A 22913-nucleotide genomic window follows, 5' to 3' on the forward strand; every position below is an offset into this window, starting at 1 on the left:
ATTATCAAATAATTCCACTATTGGTATTAACATCAAAGATAGGAACAGGAAATATTCCATCATACTGTACATTATATTATATATTACTTGTATTGGAGTGCATTTAAAATGTAATACCTCAGAAGGGGAAGTCCATCACTAAACGGCCCATAAAAAAACAAAACCCAATGTCCTCTTATATCCATGGCAAGACATGTACTTATCACGCATGCGCAGGCAAAGCCAAACATACCCAAAATGAATAGCATACCCACCACATTGCTGCATGTTTTGTATTTGATATTCTGTCCTTCACAGGTTCTGCAGAAAAAAAGGAAAAGGGAAAAAGCTTTAAGCCATCTGACCTCTAGCACACCACTTAATCCCTCAAACACACCTTGAAACTCACCACTTCTACATTGCCGGCTGTTTAAAAAAAGGTCCTGTCTTTGATCCCAAATATGCTCTCTTTTCAATGTAATGCTTAGTAAGATAATTACACACTAAGGCAAGGTATCTGACATGATATGCACTGATATGTTGAACATTGTTTGATATTTTACCAACTCATCAGACCACGGTATATTTATGCTTTCATGGTGATGAAATGTGACAGATAATTACCCCGATAATTATGGGCAGTGGAGGCAGATTACATTAAGTGAGTCTTTAACTTAACATATGTGAAATTTTTGTGTCACAAAATCTTAACTAATCTTGTGCAGTGAGATGTAAAATAGCCAAATTGTAAGTAATGGGAGGATGATGAGTCACATTAAGCGGATGATGAGTCACATTAAGCTCCCTTCCAAGTATTTTTATGAAATTGTTTTCAAAAGAGCACCTTGAAAAGCAGATGGCATGGCGGGACTGTTAGAGACAGAGCATTTTCAGACACGAAGAGCAGCCAAGGAAAGCAGAGTTACATTCACAGAGAGAGGCAGGTAACGACAGACAAGATCTACCTGTAAAACAATATGCCCCGTATTCATTGTATTCATTTGCCAGAGCGGGAACGTACAAAGGCCCGCCAGAAATTCCCATAAAGCCGCATCGGAAAAAGAAAGCGAGCCGTGGCTGGAAGCGTGCGGCGCTTGTGCCGTGTCAGGGCCAGGACCGGATCGCGGAAACCCAATCAGGAAGGTGAACATGAATTCATCATGACATCATACGTTTGGACAAGGGGGCCATTGGCATTCCAGAATTCCCAAGCCAATGCGTAACTTCTGAACAGTGACCAACATACACAGCTACCACGAGCGTGTTCCTTCCTGTATCTGATACTCAAGGCACTTTTAATCCATAAAACTGGCATATTAATGACTCCCCAGTTGGTTGAAAATTTGATGAAAAAAATACCTCAGATGTAGAGCTGATCTAAAATCCTTAAACAAAAAAACTTTTAAAGAAAGATCCCACACAAGGAATACCGATATATCTATCAGACTGGATTTACCTCAAACTGCCTGATCTAATACATACAATTAATCATGCTAATACTCATATTCTTGTCACCTAAAAGAATCATATTGCAAATTTAATCGTGTGAGATTCCATGGGACTTGTAAAATTTCTGATACATTTAAAAATGTGTGCTCTGGCAAGTTTTATAATGTTTGGAATATGCCCTCATCGCACAGCTCATTGAGTTTTAGCACTTCTACAAGTTACTAGGGTAACTGCAATAGCAGAGATGAAAGTGGCCTCCAGGAGCACAGGTACAGTGCATGTAAGTGCACTCAACTTCAAGGGGTGGGTAGAGAACAGCAAGAATTCATAGAGGTGGGTGTATTGGAGGACAAAGCGAACATCATAGGCCTGGAGGTACAAACAAACGCAGACACACGGACACACACACACAGACACACAAACACACACGCAAACACACACACTCGCACACGCACACACACACACACAGACACACGCATGCACACAAACACACATACGCACACACACACACACACGCGCAAACACACACACTCACACACACAGACACACAAACACACACACACAGACACACACACACACACACACACACACACACGCACGCACGCACACACACACGCACACATGCCAGGCCCCTGCCATGGCTCACTGGCCCAGCACTCACTCCCAGCGACAGCAATGCCGTTCTCTCTCCCTCCAGCTGGACCCGTTTAAGCCTGTGCCCTTGTCCACGTCCCAGCGTGGCACTCATTAAAAGCTCTGCAGGCTGAAAAACAACCTCCACCCACCCTCCACACACAGAGCCTGTGTTACGAGCCTCTCATGCACCGAGTGAATGACAGGTGAGTGGGGAAAACACAGCCGCGCTCCTATTCCCGCTGCCAACGTGCCATTGCGGGCGGGGTCGCGGGCGGGGCTGGGGGCCCCGGTGAGGAGCGACTCGGCAGGTCGAGGGGTGATGGGACAGGGAGGGAGTTGGGGTTTCAGCGATCTCCATGTGAGAATCTCCTCTCCTGCTGTGAACAGGCTGCTGGTAGATCGTCCCAGAAGGGGAAGTCAGCCCCCAAGAAGTGGTTCCTCCTCCACAAGCAAAGATTTGCCAGCAAGCCCACGATAACAAACCCTCCCAACATGGGTCACAGCAAGACACAAAAACATTTACTAAAGGGGATACTAATAAATTAAAGCAATAAACCAAAAACTGCTGCTGTGTTTTGTTTAATTAAGAGACATTAAGAAGGACCACCATACACCGTAATTTTAAGTTCATTAAACTCAACATGGCAAGATACAACACAAGCCTCTTCAGCACAGGTAAACAATGGTGGTTTGTGGTCAGAATGAGACTGTGGAAGCCCTGCTACTGCTACTGCTTTTACAGACTAGCTGTGAACATCAGACCTGGAAAATGAAAGATTCACCTTGTTTGCATTTCGGATTGAGTCAGCAGTCTATGCCACAAATATGTGGGCATTTAACAGGGCAGGATTGGCAGAAGTGCCAGCCATTGAAACAAACCGCACATATTCTGTGGTCAAGCAGAAAAAGTCCCTGTTCCACAACACGTTTACTCAGGTCTAGTTAAAAAAAGAAAACGATATTGCGCCCACAGACAGGCATATAGCGCTATTTATTTGCTGTCCAAATTGGCTTTGAGGCTGGTGCTGAGAACACTACACCACATTTCCCATCAGGAAGCCACAGCGCTTGCCAGACGCCCCCGGTCCACGAGCCAGAACTCCTCGTCAATCTAATATTCCACCCATCTCATCCCTGCTCCTCTGTCCGTCATTCCAGTTTGCCGTCTCTCCTCCGCTGCCCAGTCGACATTTCCGTCAGGCTTACTTCATACCTTCCGTGCAATCACGGTTCTGTTAACGTTGTTACGGCATTGGGGTTTGTAGTTTAGGGAGTAGCGGGAGGCCCTCTGGGCATAGCGCCTGAGGGGTGGGCAGCGGTGGTGGTGGATTTGTAGCCACACTTAAGGACCTCTAACAGCCACATATGGGGCCTTGTGGTGTGCTTTAACAGGGCTTTGATCTGCCACAGCTCCTGCTACTGTAACCCATTCCCACGCGATACGAGAAACTGCTACCGTCCCCCTCTCTTCCGCCTCCCCCCGCACAGGCCCTCATCCACTCACACAAATCCACCACCGCCTTAAAGATCTTCTGCTGACCACACATCTCATGAAAAATCCTAACTCAGGCACTAACAAATTTGCAGCCAATCCATTCTTGAGGAATATTAAATTGAAAAAATACACTGTGGCTAGCAGCCCTAAGCCAGACACAGAAAACCCAGACTGACTGGTTCAATAAAATGAACCCTCTTGAATAGTTATTAAAAAAACAGCCTATTGCATTTTGTGATTATATGATAGCAGGAAGAAAACTAAATGAAAAATATTCAGTCCAGAATATGGTTTGGAAGTACAAAGGGTGGGTTTCATTGCATAGGGAAAATCATGGGACAGAAATTTGGCAAATCTTTTTGCTGGCTGGGAAATATTGTAGTAACTTTAATTATACCCTTTAACTTTTTTTTGCTGTACTACACTAATATCAGGTTCATGTACTGATAACGAATGTATGAAATGCAATCTACCAGACCAAGGCTATTATTTAAAACTATGGGAATCTGCTGCATTGTAACAGTAAATGCATATTTGTAATCTGGGGCTCTGTCATACACTGCAATTTCACCTTGGCAGAGTCCATTAGTTTAGTCAATGTATTGCCCATGTTTCCCTCCTCATTCACCTCTTATTATCTTGTCATCACTCTGAATCTCTGATGCACACACCTGACCATAAAAATATCCATCCATCCATTATCTAACCCACTTATTCCCAGTCAGGGTCATGGGGGGTGCTGGAGCCTATCCCAGCATGCATTGAGCAAAAGGCAGGAATATATCCTCGACAGGTTGCCAGTCCATCACAGGGCACCTTCAAAATATATCCATATGCCTTTACAGTATGTGTTATGGGAATCATAAACAATGGAATGCATGAAAGTAACTTTAAAGATATTTCTTAGGCTATAAATGTGACAAAATATCCATAAGAAACATACCATTAATTTATGTCGCGGTGATCCATTTATTTTTGGCGACTTCATTTGGTCATGCCATGCTCATTGTCTAATAGATGTCATGTGCTGTGCTGTAGAATGGTAAAACAATGACGGAAGGCCCAATTTATACTTCATTTGCTATCAATATCACATGACTTGTGTTACCGACAGGACTTTCTGAAATATAGACCAGCTACAGTATATCCCATTTAACAGGGAAAACAATAGATGTCTCTGTTGACCAGTTAGACATCTGTAACAGTCACATAAAAATATATTTTTGAGGAGTTCTATTACAGCCCATGTGACTGGGGTTCACTTTAAGATTTACTCCTACTATTATGGAAATGTCCAGGTGGATTTAGCAGGAGATAAACTACAAGGAGAAGGGAGCCCTTCCATCACACGCGCTTAATGTAAACCAGACTGAGCACAATTACTCTTTACAGACAAAGAATTACTGAGGCTCATATAAGTGTGTACAACAAATTGTGGATGGATGTTTTTATTTTCTTCTAATATCTGTGACTCAATAACGGGAACTACATCATGCTGATGGATTGCCATGTGTTACAGTTTAAAATGCATTCACAGATCAAACGCAATAAGAGCTGCCGTTCCGTAGCACATGAGCCATTTTGCTCGATTTCTGCGGACCTCTACAGGCCGATATTCAGTTTCTTAGGCTGCATTTTCAGGGAGTGGCATGCGCTTAGAAGAACAGATCTAAAGAAAGACTCTAAACCTGATACGGTGGACGTGGTAAATCCAGCCTACATTTCAACAGCTCAGCTGCGCGTTCATTTTTCACAGCTTTTAGTCAGTTTGTTAAGATTTGTTCACATGGTTAATGAATTAAAAAACGCTAGCACAGTGCAATAACATCAGTGAGCTCGAGAAGGGCATGCTGGGTGATAGGGGAGTGGCGAGCAGGGCACGTGGCGAGAGGGGGACATGGGAAATCGTTTTACTTGGAGCTGAGGCAGCGTCTGAGAGAGTAGGAGGCCCCACCGCCGCAGGTGCGCGAACACTCGCTCCACGGGCCCCAGGCGTCCCACAGGGTGTCTCGGTCCTCTTCTGAGCGGGCTGTGCGTGAGCTCTGAGAGAGAGAGAGAGAGAGAGAGAGAGGTAGAGCAAGAGATTGAGAGAGAGAGAGAGAGAGAGAGAGCAAGAATTAGGGAGAGCAAGAGAGAGAGAAAGGGATATTAAGTGATAGACAGCATCAGAGAGAGCCAGAGAGTGAGAGAGTGATAGATGCAGAAAAAGACAGAGAGAGAGAGAGAAGGAGAAAAACCACACATACAGTTATACATATACAATACAGAGAAACATGACCACAAAACTATCACCCCTACTGGCACAATCATAGCAGCAGATGAACTATTCTGTCACCAACTCTCACTCATTCTGTAGAAATGGTCAATCAACAGCTGGCAATTACAGAGGAACACAAACACACAAGACCAGGACATACTGGCACACACACTACAGAAATACAGAAAGACAGGAAATCTTTCTCTTATACACAATACACACACACACTGTTCAGTTGAATTAGGACTTTAAATTCTGATAGCGTCAATTAATTTCTATAGATTCTACAAGGGAAGAAAAAAGGCAATTGAATAAACAGCCTTGAAAATGGATTTAAACACCAAACTGCACACAATGTTCACTGCTACAGACCAGACCTTCACGTTCTTAAGACATTCCTTCGCTGGATCGATTCCAAGAGACACTTCCAGTGCACTGACACTGAGATTCTCGTTGGGAGAAAAGTAAACAAACACGGGAGTCTGACGTCGCCAGTGATTGTGTGAGGACCTGCAATAAATCCATTATTTGAATGCACGCCACCTCTCCCAGATTCCTGCTATTCAGTGAAACCCGGCTCCTGACATTTTAAGTATCCTGATATACTTTCTCTAACACATTTTAATCAGACCAGCAATGCAAATTGCAACAGAATCTCTGGTTTCAGGTGTTGGCTGTGCTGCGATTCAAAAAAAAAAAAGTTTCCATTTTAGCGGCGGTCATGAACTTGATTTCGCGTTCAACCTTTGCTTTGCGCATGTCCTGGATTCTCTCAGGGTAACCAGTCCAAGGACCGAGCCTGTCCCCTCTAATGCATGCTGTCATGATTCACATGTCGTGAACCTTATGAAGGCTTTCCTCTAACTTGGGGAAGTGAACTCAGCTCGTTCTGATGGAGCACCTATAATGAACGTGCCTTTACGGCACACATACCTGTCGTCGCCTCGCGGTTATTTACTGGGGTTGTTTTTCTCCTTCAGGGTTCCTCACTCGCCACTTGGCCTTCTACGGGCGAGGGAAGTGAGGACAGGCCGCGAGACTGAAGCCTCCATGGCCCACAATTCCCTTCAGGAAGGAGCGGGGCCCGACGCGGCTCACCAGCCAGTGGAAGAGGGCAGGAAACCTGTACCTCATTACAGAAATTTGGTACGACCCATTCCAATTTTGGAGTGAACACCTAAATCTATTTTCAGCCGAAAATAGATTTAGACTCCATTGGCGTGGTTCTGCTTTGAAACCCTACATCTGAACGTACTGCCATAACAAACATCTGTATGAAACCGTACCTGCTCAATTAGTGTCACAACCTTGTTTCCTCCAGAATTACCCTCATACTGGGCATCTCAGAGCACAAAGAAGAGCTTACCACAATCATTTCCAATCACTGTAGTTACCTTTATAAGACCTGGCAGCAATTAATGACCTGCAAGGGCTTTTGGGAGGATTCCCTCAAAGCCGGTTAGGCTGATGGGAGTTTGGAACACTAAGACAGAGGTAGTAGACAGAGAAAAGAGATTTGCCACCTTTGAAGATTTGGTCAATGCTTCCAATGTGTCAAGAGACAAATTCTACAGAGACCTTGTCTTTTCCTTTAATTTTGGTCTTTGAGAGAGACAATAAAAAGGGGGTGGATGGGTTAGAAGACCTGGTAGCTGATAGTCCAACCTCTCACAGATTTATAGAAGAAGAGCTTTCCACTAGCTTATTTCTGTCATATGTGAGAGTAATCATGTACATTGTGAAATGTCATGCTTTTCTTCACAAGTTCCATTCCTTTCTCCATTATAACTGCACTGCACTGTTTTGGAAAGTTGAGAGGCACATCAATTCCAAGATCAATATTAAGAGAAGACCAATTCTATGCCTGCAAGGACAATGTGTATCTCAATCATGCCACAGCAGCAAATTTGACAGCAGCCCCTCAAAAAAAGCACATCTACCATATTCATTTAACCCTTCATGGCAGGGGTGCCCAATACGACCAGTAGATCGCAGAGGCCATACTGGTACTTAGATTGCGTGTCAATTTTAATAATTCATTGGTTAAAATTCTAATCCTAATTCACAAATATGTGATTAGAATAATGTTGTTAACTTAACATTCTAATTATACTGACATAACAATCACTATGGGTAATTGAAAACTCTAGAACACTCAGAGTTTTGAAAAAACATTCCAAACAATCTATTAATCAATGGATTGAACGTACAACAATAGCAGGAGCCATGCTATTCATTGAAACATTTTGCTTGCTTTCTGTCAGATTAAATACCGTAACTGGGTGTGGGCTAACAAACCACAACACTATGCAAGATGTTTACAAAGGTCTATACTGGAATATAGTCTTTGTTCTGGTCCTCATCTGTGTTGTTTCACAACCTGTGCCTTGCAGATTTCAATTTATGCTGAATGTATGATCAGAATTACATTAATTCTTGCATCTCTGTTTAGAATGTGCATAACTCCACCTTCAGTGAGTTTAAAACTACTAGCAGCGTATGAAAAACACCGTCTAAAGACATGGTCATGCACCATCATGAAACTAAAAAACTAAAAATGATCAAAGCCTGAAAATCACTATTTCTTTTCAGACAGTGTCTGGGCAGGGCAATGGGGACCACAGGATGAAAGAATCACTGTGGGTGGATGACGCCCCCTTCTTCCCTACCCAAATTCCTGTCCCCAGCCCTCGCCCCCATACACAACCTGCCACTAAACCCTTTGACCTCAGAAGTTCAAAATACGGGGACTGTTCTGTGCCAGTGGATATCGCAAAAATGTATACAGTGCATCAAATGGGCCATTAAGTAATGGTAAAAACTCTTGACTTATAAAGAAACAGAAATGCCTTTTGCCTTGTGCTAATTACTACTATTGGCTGCTGTCTTTGGGCACCGGTGCATTGTGTGATTGTGTTCAAGTACTTGTATAAATTCCTACAGAAAAGGATTCAGAAAACACAATAGCTGCTTCAGAATAAGCTGGGCGGCCCCAGGGGAGGACAGGGGCATTCGGGCCTTTAAAATGCTGAACAAGTCAGTTAGGACACCTGTCTTATTAGTATTCATTGGAGGCTGAGGGAGGGGAGTAATGCATTTGAACTCTGTGGGGTTTTTAACAGTTGCCTAATCTCTTAAAACCTCCAGACTGCATTCAGACGTTACCCCCACAGTGCCTAACATTCCCTCCAGGACCAGAGGGAACCATTTTCCATGTGGGGGAAGAGAGGGGGCAGTGAACACCTGCTCAGAAATGCGGGGCACTAATAATACCCCTAATATTTTCCCCATGGTACAGCCAGTAAATTAGTGAACAACAACGTACAGAGAAACAATGCAAGTCCCTCGGGCAGGGACTGCAGTTGAAAGAGAGTTCTTCAGGTATGACACGTGCTGTCAGAGGGGTGCTGCACCCCTGGCCTGTGGGCTTCATACCACACACTGCCGGAGGGCTCTTCAAGGGAGCACCATAGTTCACCTGCATTGGCCCAAAAATAAAGAAGGCCTCACTTCAAAGTGGACAGCTGGGGCCCTCTATTGAAGGGGAACAATGGGAAGGCTTGTGCAGAGAGACCGTACTGGCCAATCAGGATGCAGTGCTTGTCCCTGTTCCAATCAGCTGCTCTGCGTTCTTCCATGGGTTTTTTGTTCATGCAGTCTACGTAGGGCTTATCGCACTTCTGCACTTGTAAGATCAGCATTTTAGGAGTACCGGTGGGAAGCCAGTTCTTTCAGGTCAAAGGTCAAATGCAGAAAGGTTCGGACTGAATCCAGTCACAGATTTGGAGTACATAGAACTCAGCCCTTCGGCTGCAAAAACAACCATTCCACCTCCTTTTTCTCTGCTCAATAGAAAAAAGAGTTTGCACGATTACATGACAGCTATTAGGTAATACAGAAGACACAGGTAACATATGTCTGGTAATGAGCTTTAAAAACCCCATGAAAGGAGAAAGACGATTACAAGAGAAACAGCTGTTTAACAAGCGTCTCAGACGGCACACTCCTACATCAAGGCCTGGCCCCTTCCCAGCAGCATGGCATCTCGTTTAGCTTAGAATGACTAATGGCTTCAGAGAGGAAACGAGATACAAAGGTAATACTGTCTGATTATTTTCTTTGGGCCACGTAGCAAAACGGACCATTATTCAACACATTAAGCTCCGCCATATCAAAAGGCCACTATAAACCTGGACTCATAATAAATGAGAGAGAAGAATGCAGTGGTCTAAGCAGAGTAAATGGAGCGGACATGAAATCATACTGAGAACACACACGGTTTTTCTGCCTTTCTTTTTCGGTCCGCTCCGTGCTAAATCCACATGAATAAACCCTTTCTAATTACATCTGTTGTGTCACATGATTAGCAACAGTTAACATTCAAGCTCAAGTTCAATACTACTAGGCTGTTGGGTGGGGAAGGTTCTTGGAAGCTTGCAGATACAATGGTATTCTGTAGTTGCATTGAGCCATGTGTGAACTATCACAGGAAAGACTAACTGTCAAATCCATTGTTTCATTAGCCAGAGCTGGATTTAACATCCTTGGATATAAACCTGGATCATTTTGCATTGATCCGGCACATTGCATCTCAAACACCACATCAATCTGCAGCTTTATTTACACTTGCTGATTTCTGAAGGGCTCTGAAGCTCTTCCCATTAGGAAACGTTACAAATGCAGACAAACCTTCGACACAGCGAAACCACATCACATGTGTTAGCGTTCATCCAAGCTCGTTTCAATGATAAATACCATGTGATGAGATAATGGCTCTTAGATAAACCCTGGAGCATGATTACGGTACTGTTTTAGTACACAGTCATTTTGCGCTGCTCGTCTTTCAAGCCAATCCAAAACAACTCAGGCCTCAGGAAAATTAAGTGCAGTGCACCTCCTCAGGAGAAGGGGAAGGAACTGAATCCAATTTAAAGTTCATAGTCCAAGTTCAAAAGAGGGCTTTCTGGAAGCATAAAGTGCTGAGACAAAGTTCACCTTCGCAGACATCTGTCCACACACAAGTTATGACTTCTAATTGGTAAGTCATATGATCACATTACATCTGTTGAAGCTCTTCTGAACCCTGGACAGTGGCACCTCTTCATCTATTATAGTCTACAGTGCACTCTTTAGAATGGGATTTGCAAGCCCTGCAAGAGAAGCTGTTGCTTGCACTTGTGCTAAACTTTAGCCAAATTTCATATGCACATAACATCCAATGACCTCTGTATACCAATATACAAAACTCTTTATGGGCAGCAGCAGTCTAATTCACATTCACCATCAGAAGAAACAACTATTTTAATGACCAATGTTTACATCTGCTGGATTACACATCTAAAATTTATATTCCAGTGATTCCTGGCACTCAGAAGTACGTAGGATTAAAAAACTCATCATGTAAAGTAATCACAAACAATGCAATAAATATGCACAGACATAAGAACTGCTGAGCCAACACACAAGCTTCCAACACATCTGCTCACAGCTACGCCCTTTTCATTAAAACAAATTCTCTGCAGTGCAAGGAAATTAATGTGTTCCATTCCCAGCTCTGCCTGGAAAAGAGGCAACTACAGCAGCACCACTGAAAAAACAAACACACCATAAAAAAGGCAAAGATCACATCATGCACGATCCCACTCGGCTCTCTCAGTCAGCTCGCAAACCGCACACACGCACGCACACACGCACGCACACACACACACACACACGTGTCCCTTTTTCCCCTCTGTGAGAAGCCGAGGGTAGAGAAGCAGAGTTTACCAGCAGTACAGCTGCAGCCAGGAGCAGCAGTGTTGCGGTGGTGGGCCGATCCATGCCGTCGAGGCGGAGAGGGGACAGGTCTGCTGGAGGGAGCGCTCCGCGCGTGTGCCGGTATGTGTGCGTGCGCCGGTGCGTGTGCCGGTGCCGGTGCGAGCGCTGTGGTTCTGCGGAGGAGTGCGCCGCTCTGCACTGCCTGCCTCCTGTCAGTCTGAGCTCTGCTGCCCAGTCCCGTCGCCTCCTCCCTTTCACTCAGCCCCGCTGCTAGAGCCCCCGATCCACCCCGCCAACCAATCAGAGAGAGCCCCAATCAAGCATGCTAAACCAAACAAGGAGCCGGCCAGCTGCTGATACACTCACACACACACACACACACACACACACTCCCTCACTCCCAACCCTCACTCCTCCTTCCCTTGCTCTGTTTCAGGCTGGCCAGCTTAGCACCTTTTCCGAACAGGCGGCACGACTCTCTCCTGTCCATTAGAAGTGAAGAGGTACAGTACCCAGCAGGAGCAGTGAGGCAAACAGTAACGTCAGTGAGAGAGGACCCGGGAGGACCAGCCCCACAGACGCACTCTATCTGTTTAAGTCCTTACTCCACAGGTCGCGACTGAGATCAGATGATTTAGCCCAGCCATGTAAGTACCAGTAATCAGGGACTTTTCTGGAAATATATCTAAGCAGTTGCTGTTTTTTTCCCCCATTTCATTTATAGTTTTGAAATAAAGTATATTCATATCTCTGGGAAGTTCAATAGAAAAGTCATTGGTAACATCTGGCGGACTCACTTATGGACATTTGAAGAGGGGGAAGGACTATTCCCTGGTTCCCCTCCTAGGGACAATTCCTATGGCCTTAAAACATGATTTATTCAGAATAATTCTAGTTGAAAAGACTGAATAAAAAAGAAAGATATCCACAAAACTGCTGAGAGCGGTCACTGTCCTCAGCCATCGTGCAGGACTTCAACTTGGATCTGATGCTGTCTGAAATAACTTAGACAGCGAGATGGTTTCCAGATCTCATTACTCAGACTCAAAATGCCAGAAGATTCCTCACATTCTCATCACTTGGAACTTAACCACTTTTACAATGTTAAATGAGGCCTTGAAAAGAACTGACTTTGACTATGAAACAATAAAAAGCCAGAAACATAGCCATATTTGAATCAGATTGAGAACACTGATATCTCACTAGCTAGAGTAGTATTCTGAGTATACAGAAAATAACAGGACACAAGGTATACATTTTCTTAAAAAAAGGACCTAAAGGTCTGAATACAGCCATAGTAGTCATGGCACTCCTTAAACAAAAAATGAAGATCATCATATTGTAATTAGCCATGGTAATTGTTGTGGTGTGCAGTTTTTGAGCAATAGAACTTATTACATCAGGCTTCTGAAGAGTAAATACTTATTTTGCTCGAAGCCCCAATCCCCCAAAAAAAATAACATACAATATCAAAGTAAACTGCAGTAGTGATCACCCTCCAAAACACACTCACTGTGTAAGATGTTAGGTGGACATTACAGAGGAATTCAGCCTTTAGCATATAAAAACAAAAGTTCTCCTCACTTCAAATCAAAACCCACATAATTACTATCAATTAAGGCAGAAAGAAGAATCACATTCCAAAACAAATAGTGAAAAAATACTGATCACAATCTATTGATATATTCCCTCCTCTCCACACAATACTCTATAGACGGATAGCTAACTTTTTTTGGATTGTTGCACAATAAAATAAATATTGATGTATAAAATAGAAACCATAAGGATACGTCATGTATTCATGATAAAATCTAAATCACAGGGCCCAATACAGATGAAAGTGGTGCCGTGCATTTTATGAAGCCAACAGTCATATCATTTATGAGATTTCTCCCTACATCACTCAAAAATTATGACAACCAAAAAATTTATGTAAGCAAGATTGTGGATTGTATTCTTGTCATTTTTGTAGTGTATGCAGGAAAGGGGCAGGAAAGACAATGGACACTAGGAGGCAAAAGACACAGGAGATTTCAAACTTCTCAGCCACCAGTATTACTCTGGATCAAAACTAAAAATCTAGAATGAATTAAAAATACTGTTTTGTTGGGGTTGGACGGATCTTACGGGTAGAAACAGTGAGTGCCAAACAATAATGAACAGCCTGAAAGAAATTAGATTTATTATCTACTGTACATAAAACAGCAATAAGATTTGAGAAAAACAGCCAATCAAAATAATCCATTAATTCAACATTAAACTGATCTGCAAGGTAAGCAAACAACTGCTCATATTTAAAATATGAACAAGCAATAACCAATCTCCTAAATCTCACATGCAAAGTTTTAAAATCCAATTAGAAAATGAATGACCCGTTTCCATAGACGAGGCTGGCCATAAACTAATCACCCTGGTGTATTGAGGTCTACCACAAGCCAGTTACCAGGATGCTGTTGATGGCAGTGATTCCAATGGCATTTTTCACTCCCACATGTCTAATACTGAGGACTGGAAAGCATACACGAGCCTTGTTCCCATGACATAGCGATCAACCCCGATCAACGAAAACCAACTGTTCTCACCCATTTCTGTGCTGCAGGGTTGGGGCGCGTGGGGAAGAGGGGTCATGTTGGATAAATGAATGACTGATCTACCTCTTTGTTGTTCAGAACCCTCTGGGCAGTAGGCTGCCTTGTCCCGCCTGATCAAAGCAGCCATTCGCTGTAATCATTTTGAAAAGTGATATGGGGGCCCCTTTAGCTGGCAGTCGATACGCCGATCTGCCAACAACAGTTGATGAGATAACCGCAGCCCCGAACACGCACTGCCTGATCACTGACATGCTCGGCCAAAGCGATAAGTGAGATATCCCAGTCCGGCATTTACTGAGAACACTTGACTGCTCCGTCATGTTCCCTCTCTCTCGAATCTTCGATCTGAAAGGGATACAGACCCAGGACACAACGCAGAACCAGACCTCCACAAGCAGCAGACGGCAAGCAACAGACAGCCAAACCATCGCGAAGTTAGCATCCCTATGCGGATGGGTCCACTGGTGGAATAAGAGCATAGAAACAGAACCACAAGATTACTCCCATGGATCATGCAACTATTGACGGTCAAATATACATCACCTAATGTAATTACTGTTAATATAATATAATGTGAGGTTTAGGTGCCCATAGTGTACAGTATCAAATCAGAATTTTTTTTTACCTAATTACCCAATTTACCTACATTTAATGTTATGAATGCAATAATTTTATTTTATCCAGTGATCCAGTGTTGGCACTGGATGGCAATTCTTTGTCAATGACTTGACTGAAGAGCACCACTGCCTATACTTTCTGCAATGCCATTTTCAGGCCATTCTGTCCAAGTCAATACATCTGCTGAAGGCCAAGACAACCATAGATATAAAACAACTGTGTAGAAAAATGTGTACTACAGGTCAGTCATGCTGAAGAGAGATTAAAAGCACAAATATAAGTCGTCTCATTCAACCAAGGGTCTCTGTCGTGCTTTAATGATCATACACAAGCTGCAGTATGCTGATGGCTTGATTAGACTTGACTTGACCTTGAATGAGCTAGAAGTGCTCTTGGCAGCCAAACTAAATCCTAATCTGGATTATTCACTCCTCTTTCAGCCCACATGATATAACTGAGAAATTATGTCAAATGAGTTTGATTGCTTTGACCTCCATCAACACCCTAGGAAATTGACACTACAAAATGCCCGATACAAAATAATGCATCCGAGCTAGCCATGATCCATTTAAATGTAATTACTTTTATATTTCGAGAGGAAATAATCTAACAGCAACTCAGAAAAAAGAATCTATTCAGCAATGCTACAAACAACTTGAACAGAAGCTGCTTTCTAATACAGGTGAACTTATTATAAAGGCTGCCACTAACAGTTACAGATGACAAGAAAATAACAGGTTTGTTTTGGGACATGTAAACTGAACTCCCTTGACTTACTAAAGTTAAGAAAGGCTATTCTCTGTCATTGCTTGAGGACGAATGCATCTCTGACTTTAATAAGGAAAATTGAAAGGAAATTAAATTATTTGGTACAATAAGCATTTTATTATCTATCTGGTTTTCATTTTATCAACAATTAAAATTCTTTTGATGTGTGTATGTGTTACTTATTAGTGCGAATTTTATCAATTAGGGTAACTTGAAATATTTGGACACACATCATCCAGATGTTAGACTTCAACATAAATTATTAAATTACAACAAATAAATTTTGAAGGCTTACAAATGCCTCAAATAGTCTGGAAAAAATATTGGAGGAAAACAACAGACATACAGTATCTTGTCCGTTGTCTGGTACTCTGGATTTACATATTTTATGAAATAAGAAATAAAATAATAAAGACTAAAAATGTAGTATTCCTGAGAAGGTGAGAAAGAAACAGGGTTTCTGTTACAATGTTCTGTGGTTTGACATTAAACATTGCAGCAGAATCCAAGCTCCAGTCCCACAAGAAAATTAAAAGTGTTAGAGCAGGAGGAATAGTAGCATGTTCCCCAATAAACATAGCATGCCTATAAGTAATGCTTTACCCTTGAGTCATCATGTTTAACTTTCTGTTCCCAGATATAAAATGTTTTACCAGGAAAGGAACATTACAACCAGCAGCCAAAAAGCTACAAAACCAAGGTTTTAATTGAGCTTAATTTGTACTGAATACCACAAATCTGTACTGAATCCCTACAATGTTACTAAATACAACTTCATCTTATAAATATTTGAATAACAATATTATTTAAATTAAAATATTAATTTGAAAAAATAAAGAAATACGATGTCTAAAAAAGTGATCGGCTGGTTTTGCTAGATTCGCAATGACCGATGATACGGACATCATCTCTTACCCCAAAGAAAAAAAGCATGCATTTCTAAACCTCATTAACAGGTATTACTGTGACTAGCAAGGAGCATCTGGTTTCAGAGGTGGATTTTCCAAACATGTGGATATGACAGATTGACTGCCCCATAAACGCACCCACAGGGGGCACTCTATCACAGTCCAGGAGAGTACGACAAACAGCGTAAGCAGATTCAGGATAAGTAGTGCAGACTTGGGAATAACAAAAGACAAGCTGACTGATAATGACTCAGGAGTCCATCTCCTCTACAGTGCTGATGAGGTGGATGCCTGGATGAGTCTGTCTGACCGGGGCCCTCACAAAGGAAGATGTTTGTTCTGTTTGAACACTGCTCCCTCAGGTTATTTAAAAACAGTTTTTCTTCAGCATTCTTAAACGATAATAAATAAGGCCTCTCAAATTTGTCTGAGCGCTTCGTTTCCTGAAGTATGCTTGCGAAGAAATCCAAAGGCCAACTCCTCCCTCAAAGCCAATGCGTTTACCCTTGAGATGAATTCACAGTACGTGGACAGGGAGCCGGTATACACGACAGCCAAACAAAGCACCGTTAATGTTTACTGCTGACACAAGACTTAGATAATGACTCTCCTGAAAGTCTGAAGCTATCAGAACCATCATTTACAGACTTTGGTTGGGTAGCTTGGAATTCACATCCGATGCCATTGTCCTCTAAACCAGGCAACGGTTTCATTTTTTTAAAAACCCTAAAAAAACACCCATAACTCCATCTGAAAGAACTTTCACCACAGAGATATAACCGAAAGCTGAATTTTGGACCGGCAGGAAAACTATTGCTTTTAAATTGAATTTGATTTTGGATAGAGAAGTATATGCCGCATGAATATCCAGCACGCTTTAATATTTATTGATCTATTAACTGCGCGATATCACTAGGCAGCTTTTGGCAGTTTTTATAGGACACTGGATTACATTAGGTCTGGACTGTGTGCCATAGAATAGTTATTTGTCAGATATGCTGTAAGCCGCTGGACCATATCCATTCAACCTAATATATAACAGCACTCTGGATCTGAAAGATTTAGAAGCAAAAGCAACATATCAAAGTCACATTATAAAGTGGTTAAATAGTCTTTCCACGCATTCGCAAGACCACAGAAGGTCGACTAAGGGATAGTGAAGAGGCGCTCCCATTTTGTAAACTTCAAACCTCTCCATGTTCTCCAGCACTGAGACTTTAGGAGGAAATTCATTACAGTATTTATGGCTGTTAAAATCTCCTCAGACCTTTCATAACTCTGCCTGTTCACACATGTCAGTGGCCCAAAGCCTCCTTTTTAATTTCTTCTAAAGGACCTGGATATACACTTCATTGAAACTCCACTGAATCAAATCTCCCCTACGATACGTTGCCCCTATGTCCTTTTTAAGAGGGAACTTTTCACCTTCCTCCTCATGCTGAGAGGTAGACGCAGATAAATTGTCAGTGTGAAGTTGCCAGAGTTATCTCAGTGCCAGCTAATGCTGGTGGGAGCTGGGTCCAGCTGCACTGGAGATGAAACTGAGAGGCAGAGTTTGAGGTGGGTGAACGTGAGCAGCACTGTCCGACCTGGAGCGAGGCTGTAGATTTATTACCACCACCCCCCCCCCCCCCCCCCGATCCCGCCCAGGCCCCACCCCCCAGGAGATGCTCGGACAACGTTCCCATACTGAGAAGCAATTAGCGCCAAGGCCACCATCACAAGACTCACTGCAGTTGTGACCTGGTGCACCCCCCACCCCGCCCCTGCAAGGCCATTACCACCTTTGCCATGGAGTTCAGCCCACAGACAGTAAATCATGCCGGGTGTAACCGCAAGCCTGGATACTGAGCACTAAGCCCTCACTGAACCGTTTAAAGACAAACGCTCCTGGGGCTGCTCTGCAGACAGCACTAGGGACTAGTGAATGAAGCCCCAGTTCATTCACACACCTTGGTAAGAGCGGGCAGAGAGAGGAGTCCCAGCAGGCCCTGTGCAGTCTGCATGCCGCTTTTACGTGTCTTCCCGCCACTGTAGCAAAAGCATTTTACATTTTTAGCAATTCAGAAATCCTGCCGAGACGAATATTTTTGATCCTAAAAAGAAAAAGTGTTCAGGAAAAAGCGGTCACCCTACTTTAATAGACCACATTCTATTTAAAAGCAATCCAGTTAAAAAGCTTGTGGGACAGTTAAAGGGTTAAGTACATACATACAGGTTCATGTAAGTGCATTTTTGTAACAAAAATCTAAATCAAACTACCAAATTCTGGATTGAATTAAGGGCAGCCCCAAAAATGATTATTACCAATGTTTTTTTCAAGATCTTTTCAGATCGGGCCAATTGTGCCAATGCCTTGAGGCATTCTTCAAACCCACAGCCTCATCTGTAATGATGCCCCAGCTATTGTCTGGCATGTTGTGATGCAGTGTTGGACGCCTCCTCTTGTTCCCAGCAGCTAGACTGAGGCATTGGACCAGGATCACCCAGCCCCAGTCCTAATAAGAAAATGTCTCTTCCCCACTAAAAAAACGAGAGGGCAGGAGAGTTGAAGGAAAAGGGGAAATGGGTAGAATTTGAATGAGGCCATCTCAGGCCTCCTTAGATGAATCAGCATATCTCTGCTTTTCTTTCCCCTAATCCATAGTTCCTCTCTGTCTGCAGTGCACAGCACACAGCTGGATGGCCGAAATGTGACCCACGGGAGCCCCAGACAGGGCACACACACACACACACACCCACACGTGCGCGCACACACACGCATGCACGCATGCACACACGCACACGCACACGCACACGCACACGCACGCACGCATGCACACACACACGCACGCACCCATGGACACCCACGCACACACACACACACGCAACGGGGGTGCGCACACACACACGCAAATACACACACGCACGCGCACAGGCACAAACACACACACACACACACACGGTCACGGTCACACACACACACACACACACAAACGCACACAGGCACACACACATTCATGCACACATACAGTAGACACATGCACGGAAACACAGACATACACACACACACACACACACTGCTGGACCTGAATAAGCAAAGCAGAGAGAAGAGAAGAGCAGAGTGGGTTGCGCATCTGGATAAGATCAGACAGAATATAGATTCTGAAAACAGTAAATATCTCAAATCTTTCATCTCTCTGATTTCATCTGGTTTTCAATGTCAGTAGTCATTAAAATAAAAGCGAAAAAATAATACTCTTTCCAAACAGACAGTGGTTCCATCAATACTCTGTGGGTACAGACCTTTAAAGGAGACATTTCTGATTTACCAACAGAGCTGAGATTCCACAAAGCTTCTCAGAAGACATATTTGTCGGGAACCATAAAATTCAGAGTTATAGTATTTACAACTCCCACTCCTTCCTGGTTCTGATATTGTCCTGGTACGCATCCCACATACCTTTTCCTGTCTGGCGCAGTAATTTGTTTCGGTTTCCTAATCTTCCTATCTAATTAGTCTTTAAAGGGATGATGTTCCTGCTGGACTGGCTCAGGGGCCACGGTCGCAGGTGGGCTCTTCTCCTTTGTCACAGCCCGCAGGTCAGAAGAAAGGCAGACAGGCCTCCTGACGTGATGTCATCAGCACATATGGTGGAACTCGCCCGGGTCTGGTTCAGCCCGACATGAGGTCTAGTAAAATTAGAGCCTAATTAGATCAACAGAGGTCAGGAAGGCAAGCAAGCGGACCCATTGGCGATTAATTACAGGGGCTAAACTAGGCCATAAATTCCTAAGTGGTGAAATAAAAGCTACTGGGGGAGGGGGGGGGGGTGGCCGGCTGGGGTTGGAGTGAGGGTCGCAATGGAAGTGTTATGGGTCACTGCAACGGAGAAGAATTTCCCTAGGAGCTCTTATTTCCTACACTCTCAAACACTCCCGTGCTCAGATGTATCAGAGATTATGCCTATTGCCTTCCCAAATTTAAGAAAGGCATTCCCACATGGTTGGGAATTCTAATGATGATAGTAAAATACCGTTTTACTGGTTCCAGTTCATTTTCAGCAATTGCATAAAAAAGCCGGCCGCTATCATGAAAGAATCTACTGGGCCTCTTGATTGGGCTCATTCCCCTCTGGTGGATGTGTGTGAACACTGTTAAAGGGTTTAGAAAAATACTGGAGATGTAGAGAGGTGGACAGCCTTACAGGCCAGAGGTGAAGCATTTACTATAAACCCATGAAAAATGAACATTTCAAGCAGACCAACGACTGGGTCCAAACAACAAGACTGTGCTCTGGGTACAGGTTCAGAGAATGAGAACCAATGAGGCCTCAGGTAGGGTATGGATTCATTCAAATACATGTACACTAATATTCTGGATGGGATCATTTTTCAGCAATGAAATCACTTAGAATTAGAGATAAAAAAAAGGTTACTAACTTTGTAGTTATTTTGCATTATAACTGTGGAATCCTCTGTTATTGAAACATAGAAACCGACAGTTTCAGTTGACAATATCCTATCACAGTGGAAGTCAATTTATTTAGTAATGTTACAGAAAACATAAATTACATTACATAATTTATTACATAAATGTTAACATGTCCCAGCATGCACCTGGTTGCATGTGCTCTAGACTAGTAAATCTATTGAATACAGATCATTCCCAGGGACCCCAAAAATGCAAAAATGAATCTATTCCTGAAAACATTTATTATTTTAAACAATATGATAATACAAAACACTACCCAAATTACAAAAGAACAAAAGAATCTCAAATGATTGATTAACTTCAGGATACAAAATGCTATTTTTCTCTTCAGATACATCAATTCAATGGAAAGTCACATTAAAAGTATTAGCGTGCAGTATTTGGAAAACAGGTTAAGCAATGTTTTTCTTTAAATAATACAGTACATCTGATCTCACATGTATAGTGCATAGGGTAAGGTTTTGGGTTTTAACCAAAATTGAGTCAAATATGAACATGTGTTTTTCATTTTTGGAAATTTACTCTGTGTTTATTTTGGCCCATTTTCCAATTTGCTTCATATTGGCGTGCAATTGTGATATACAAGAGATGGTCACACAAGGCTTTTAACCCATGGTATGTTGCCACAGGCTAATATTAATATTCACTTAGTTATGTACATTAAAAAGTGACACACACCTTAAAATACCCTACAAAGGCTATGATCTTTGTGTAGTCATTACATATATAATATATTCATTCCATGGCATGGATAGATTTTAAAGACTTTTTAATGTAAACAGAACTCAAATTTATTTAGTCACTATGAAACTGTGTCAGGCCATACTTGCACCAAACATTTCTACAAAATTAATTTATTTGAAATAAAAGACAAGAAAAAATACTTCTTGATGAACATAAGGATCTCTACCAAGTTAACAATAACTTGTAAAGCCTATTTGGTGTATGAACCGAAAGTTTTCAACTAATTTAAAAAGAATAACGCAAAAGTGATGAATGCTAAAGTGCTTGTCAGTGTCCATTTGGGCATTTAAAGGTCAGTTCTAGTAGCACTCAGATTCTAGTACACTGTCGATCATTCACTGTAAGCCATGACCTCTGTTCCTCCTCTGTCTCGCCTCTGTGGGGACATGCATCTCTCTGCCAAGGTACATGCAGGCCCACAGTCCCCTGTTGGGCTATTTATTAGCATAGTGCTGCTTGGGCCCGTTTAGCTTCCTCTCAGTCAGAAATATATCATGCCTGAACAGTTCTGGGCTGGGTTAATTCTGAAGCTACTCAAACAGCCCCTGGACACCACGCAAGAGGGGGTTGCGTGGATAACAGGCAACTGACACCTGCCTGGCATTGTGTCACGATCCACAGCTTTACTACTGTACAGTAGAAAGATGTTTTAAATAAACCTCCACTCAAACATTTGCAAAATTGCTGTTTTCCCCGTTAGGGTGTGTCGCCAGATTGGTGGAGGGGTATATTTAGCTCTGTCAACTTGTTAAGCAGACTGACAAAGACACTAAACAGAAATGTTATACATGCGCTTTCTGTCATGTTGTCCTCAGGATTAATGGGTATGAGACACGCTGGCTAGGAATGTACTGAAAACCTACTTGGTATAAACAGCAGATTTAAACATCTCCTCTAAGCAGAGCCAGGCCCGGCGTTTAATGCACACTGGTGCATCTCTCAGGAAGCCCGCGCTAAAAGCGAAAAGCACACAAGAGAGAGTCGCCGCTGTGTGTTTTCATAACCCTTCGTTTCGCGGCGTTACAACACTGGTGCGGAGCAGCCGCTCGGCATGGTCGGCGCTCTCTGTTTGGGTCTGCACTTTCCCGGACACCCAGGAGAAAGGAGGGGCCCAGATGTGCAAGGTGCGACCCAGCGAGTAAATCAGCACCGACTGTACGTATCCCGGGGACAGACAGAGGTAAATGAGTAAAAAGGCATCCTTTCCAGAAACTTCTCTCTCAAGCAGGGAGAACCA

At 42.9% G+C, this 22913-nt stretch overlaps 1 protein-coding gene across 2 annotated transcripts in view; it reads right to left on the bottom strand.

Moving 5' to 3' along the window:
- The window catches only part of LOC118232278 (ADAMTS-like protein 1), a 108139-nt gene that overhangs the window by 23078 nt on the left and 62148 nt on the right, over positions 1-22913 (bottom strand). For both annotated transcript variants that reach the window (XM_035427139.1, XM_035427140.1), the window contains exons 3-4: positions 5474-5601; positions 255-300 (exon numbers count right to left, since the gene is read on the bottom strand). In XM_035427139.1, coding sequence (XP_035283030.1) covers positions 255-300; positions 5474-5601 — 174 coding nt within the window. The remainder of the gene's footprint in view (positions 1-254; positions 301-5473; positions 5602-22913) is intronic.

This window comes from Anguilla anguilla, chromosome 7 (genome assembly GCF_013347855.1).
Source record: "Anguilla anguilla isolate fAngAng1 chromosome 7, fAngAng1.pri, whole genome shotgun sequence".
In the NCBI taxonomy this organism is placed as follows: domain Eukaryota; kingdom Metazoa; phylum Chordata; class Actinopteri; order Anguilliformes; family Anguillidae; genus Anguilla; species Anguilla anguilla.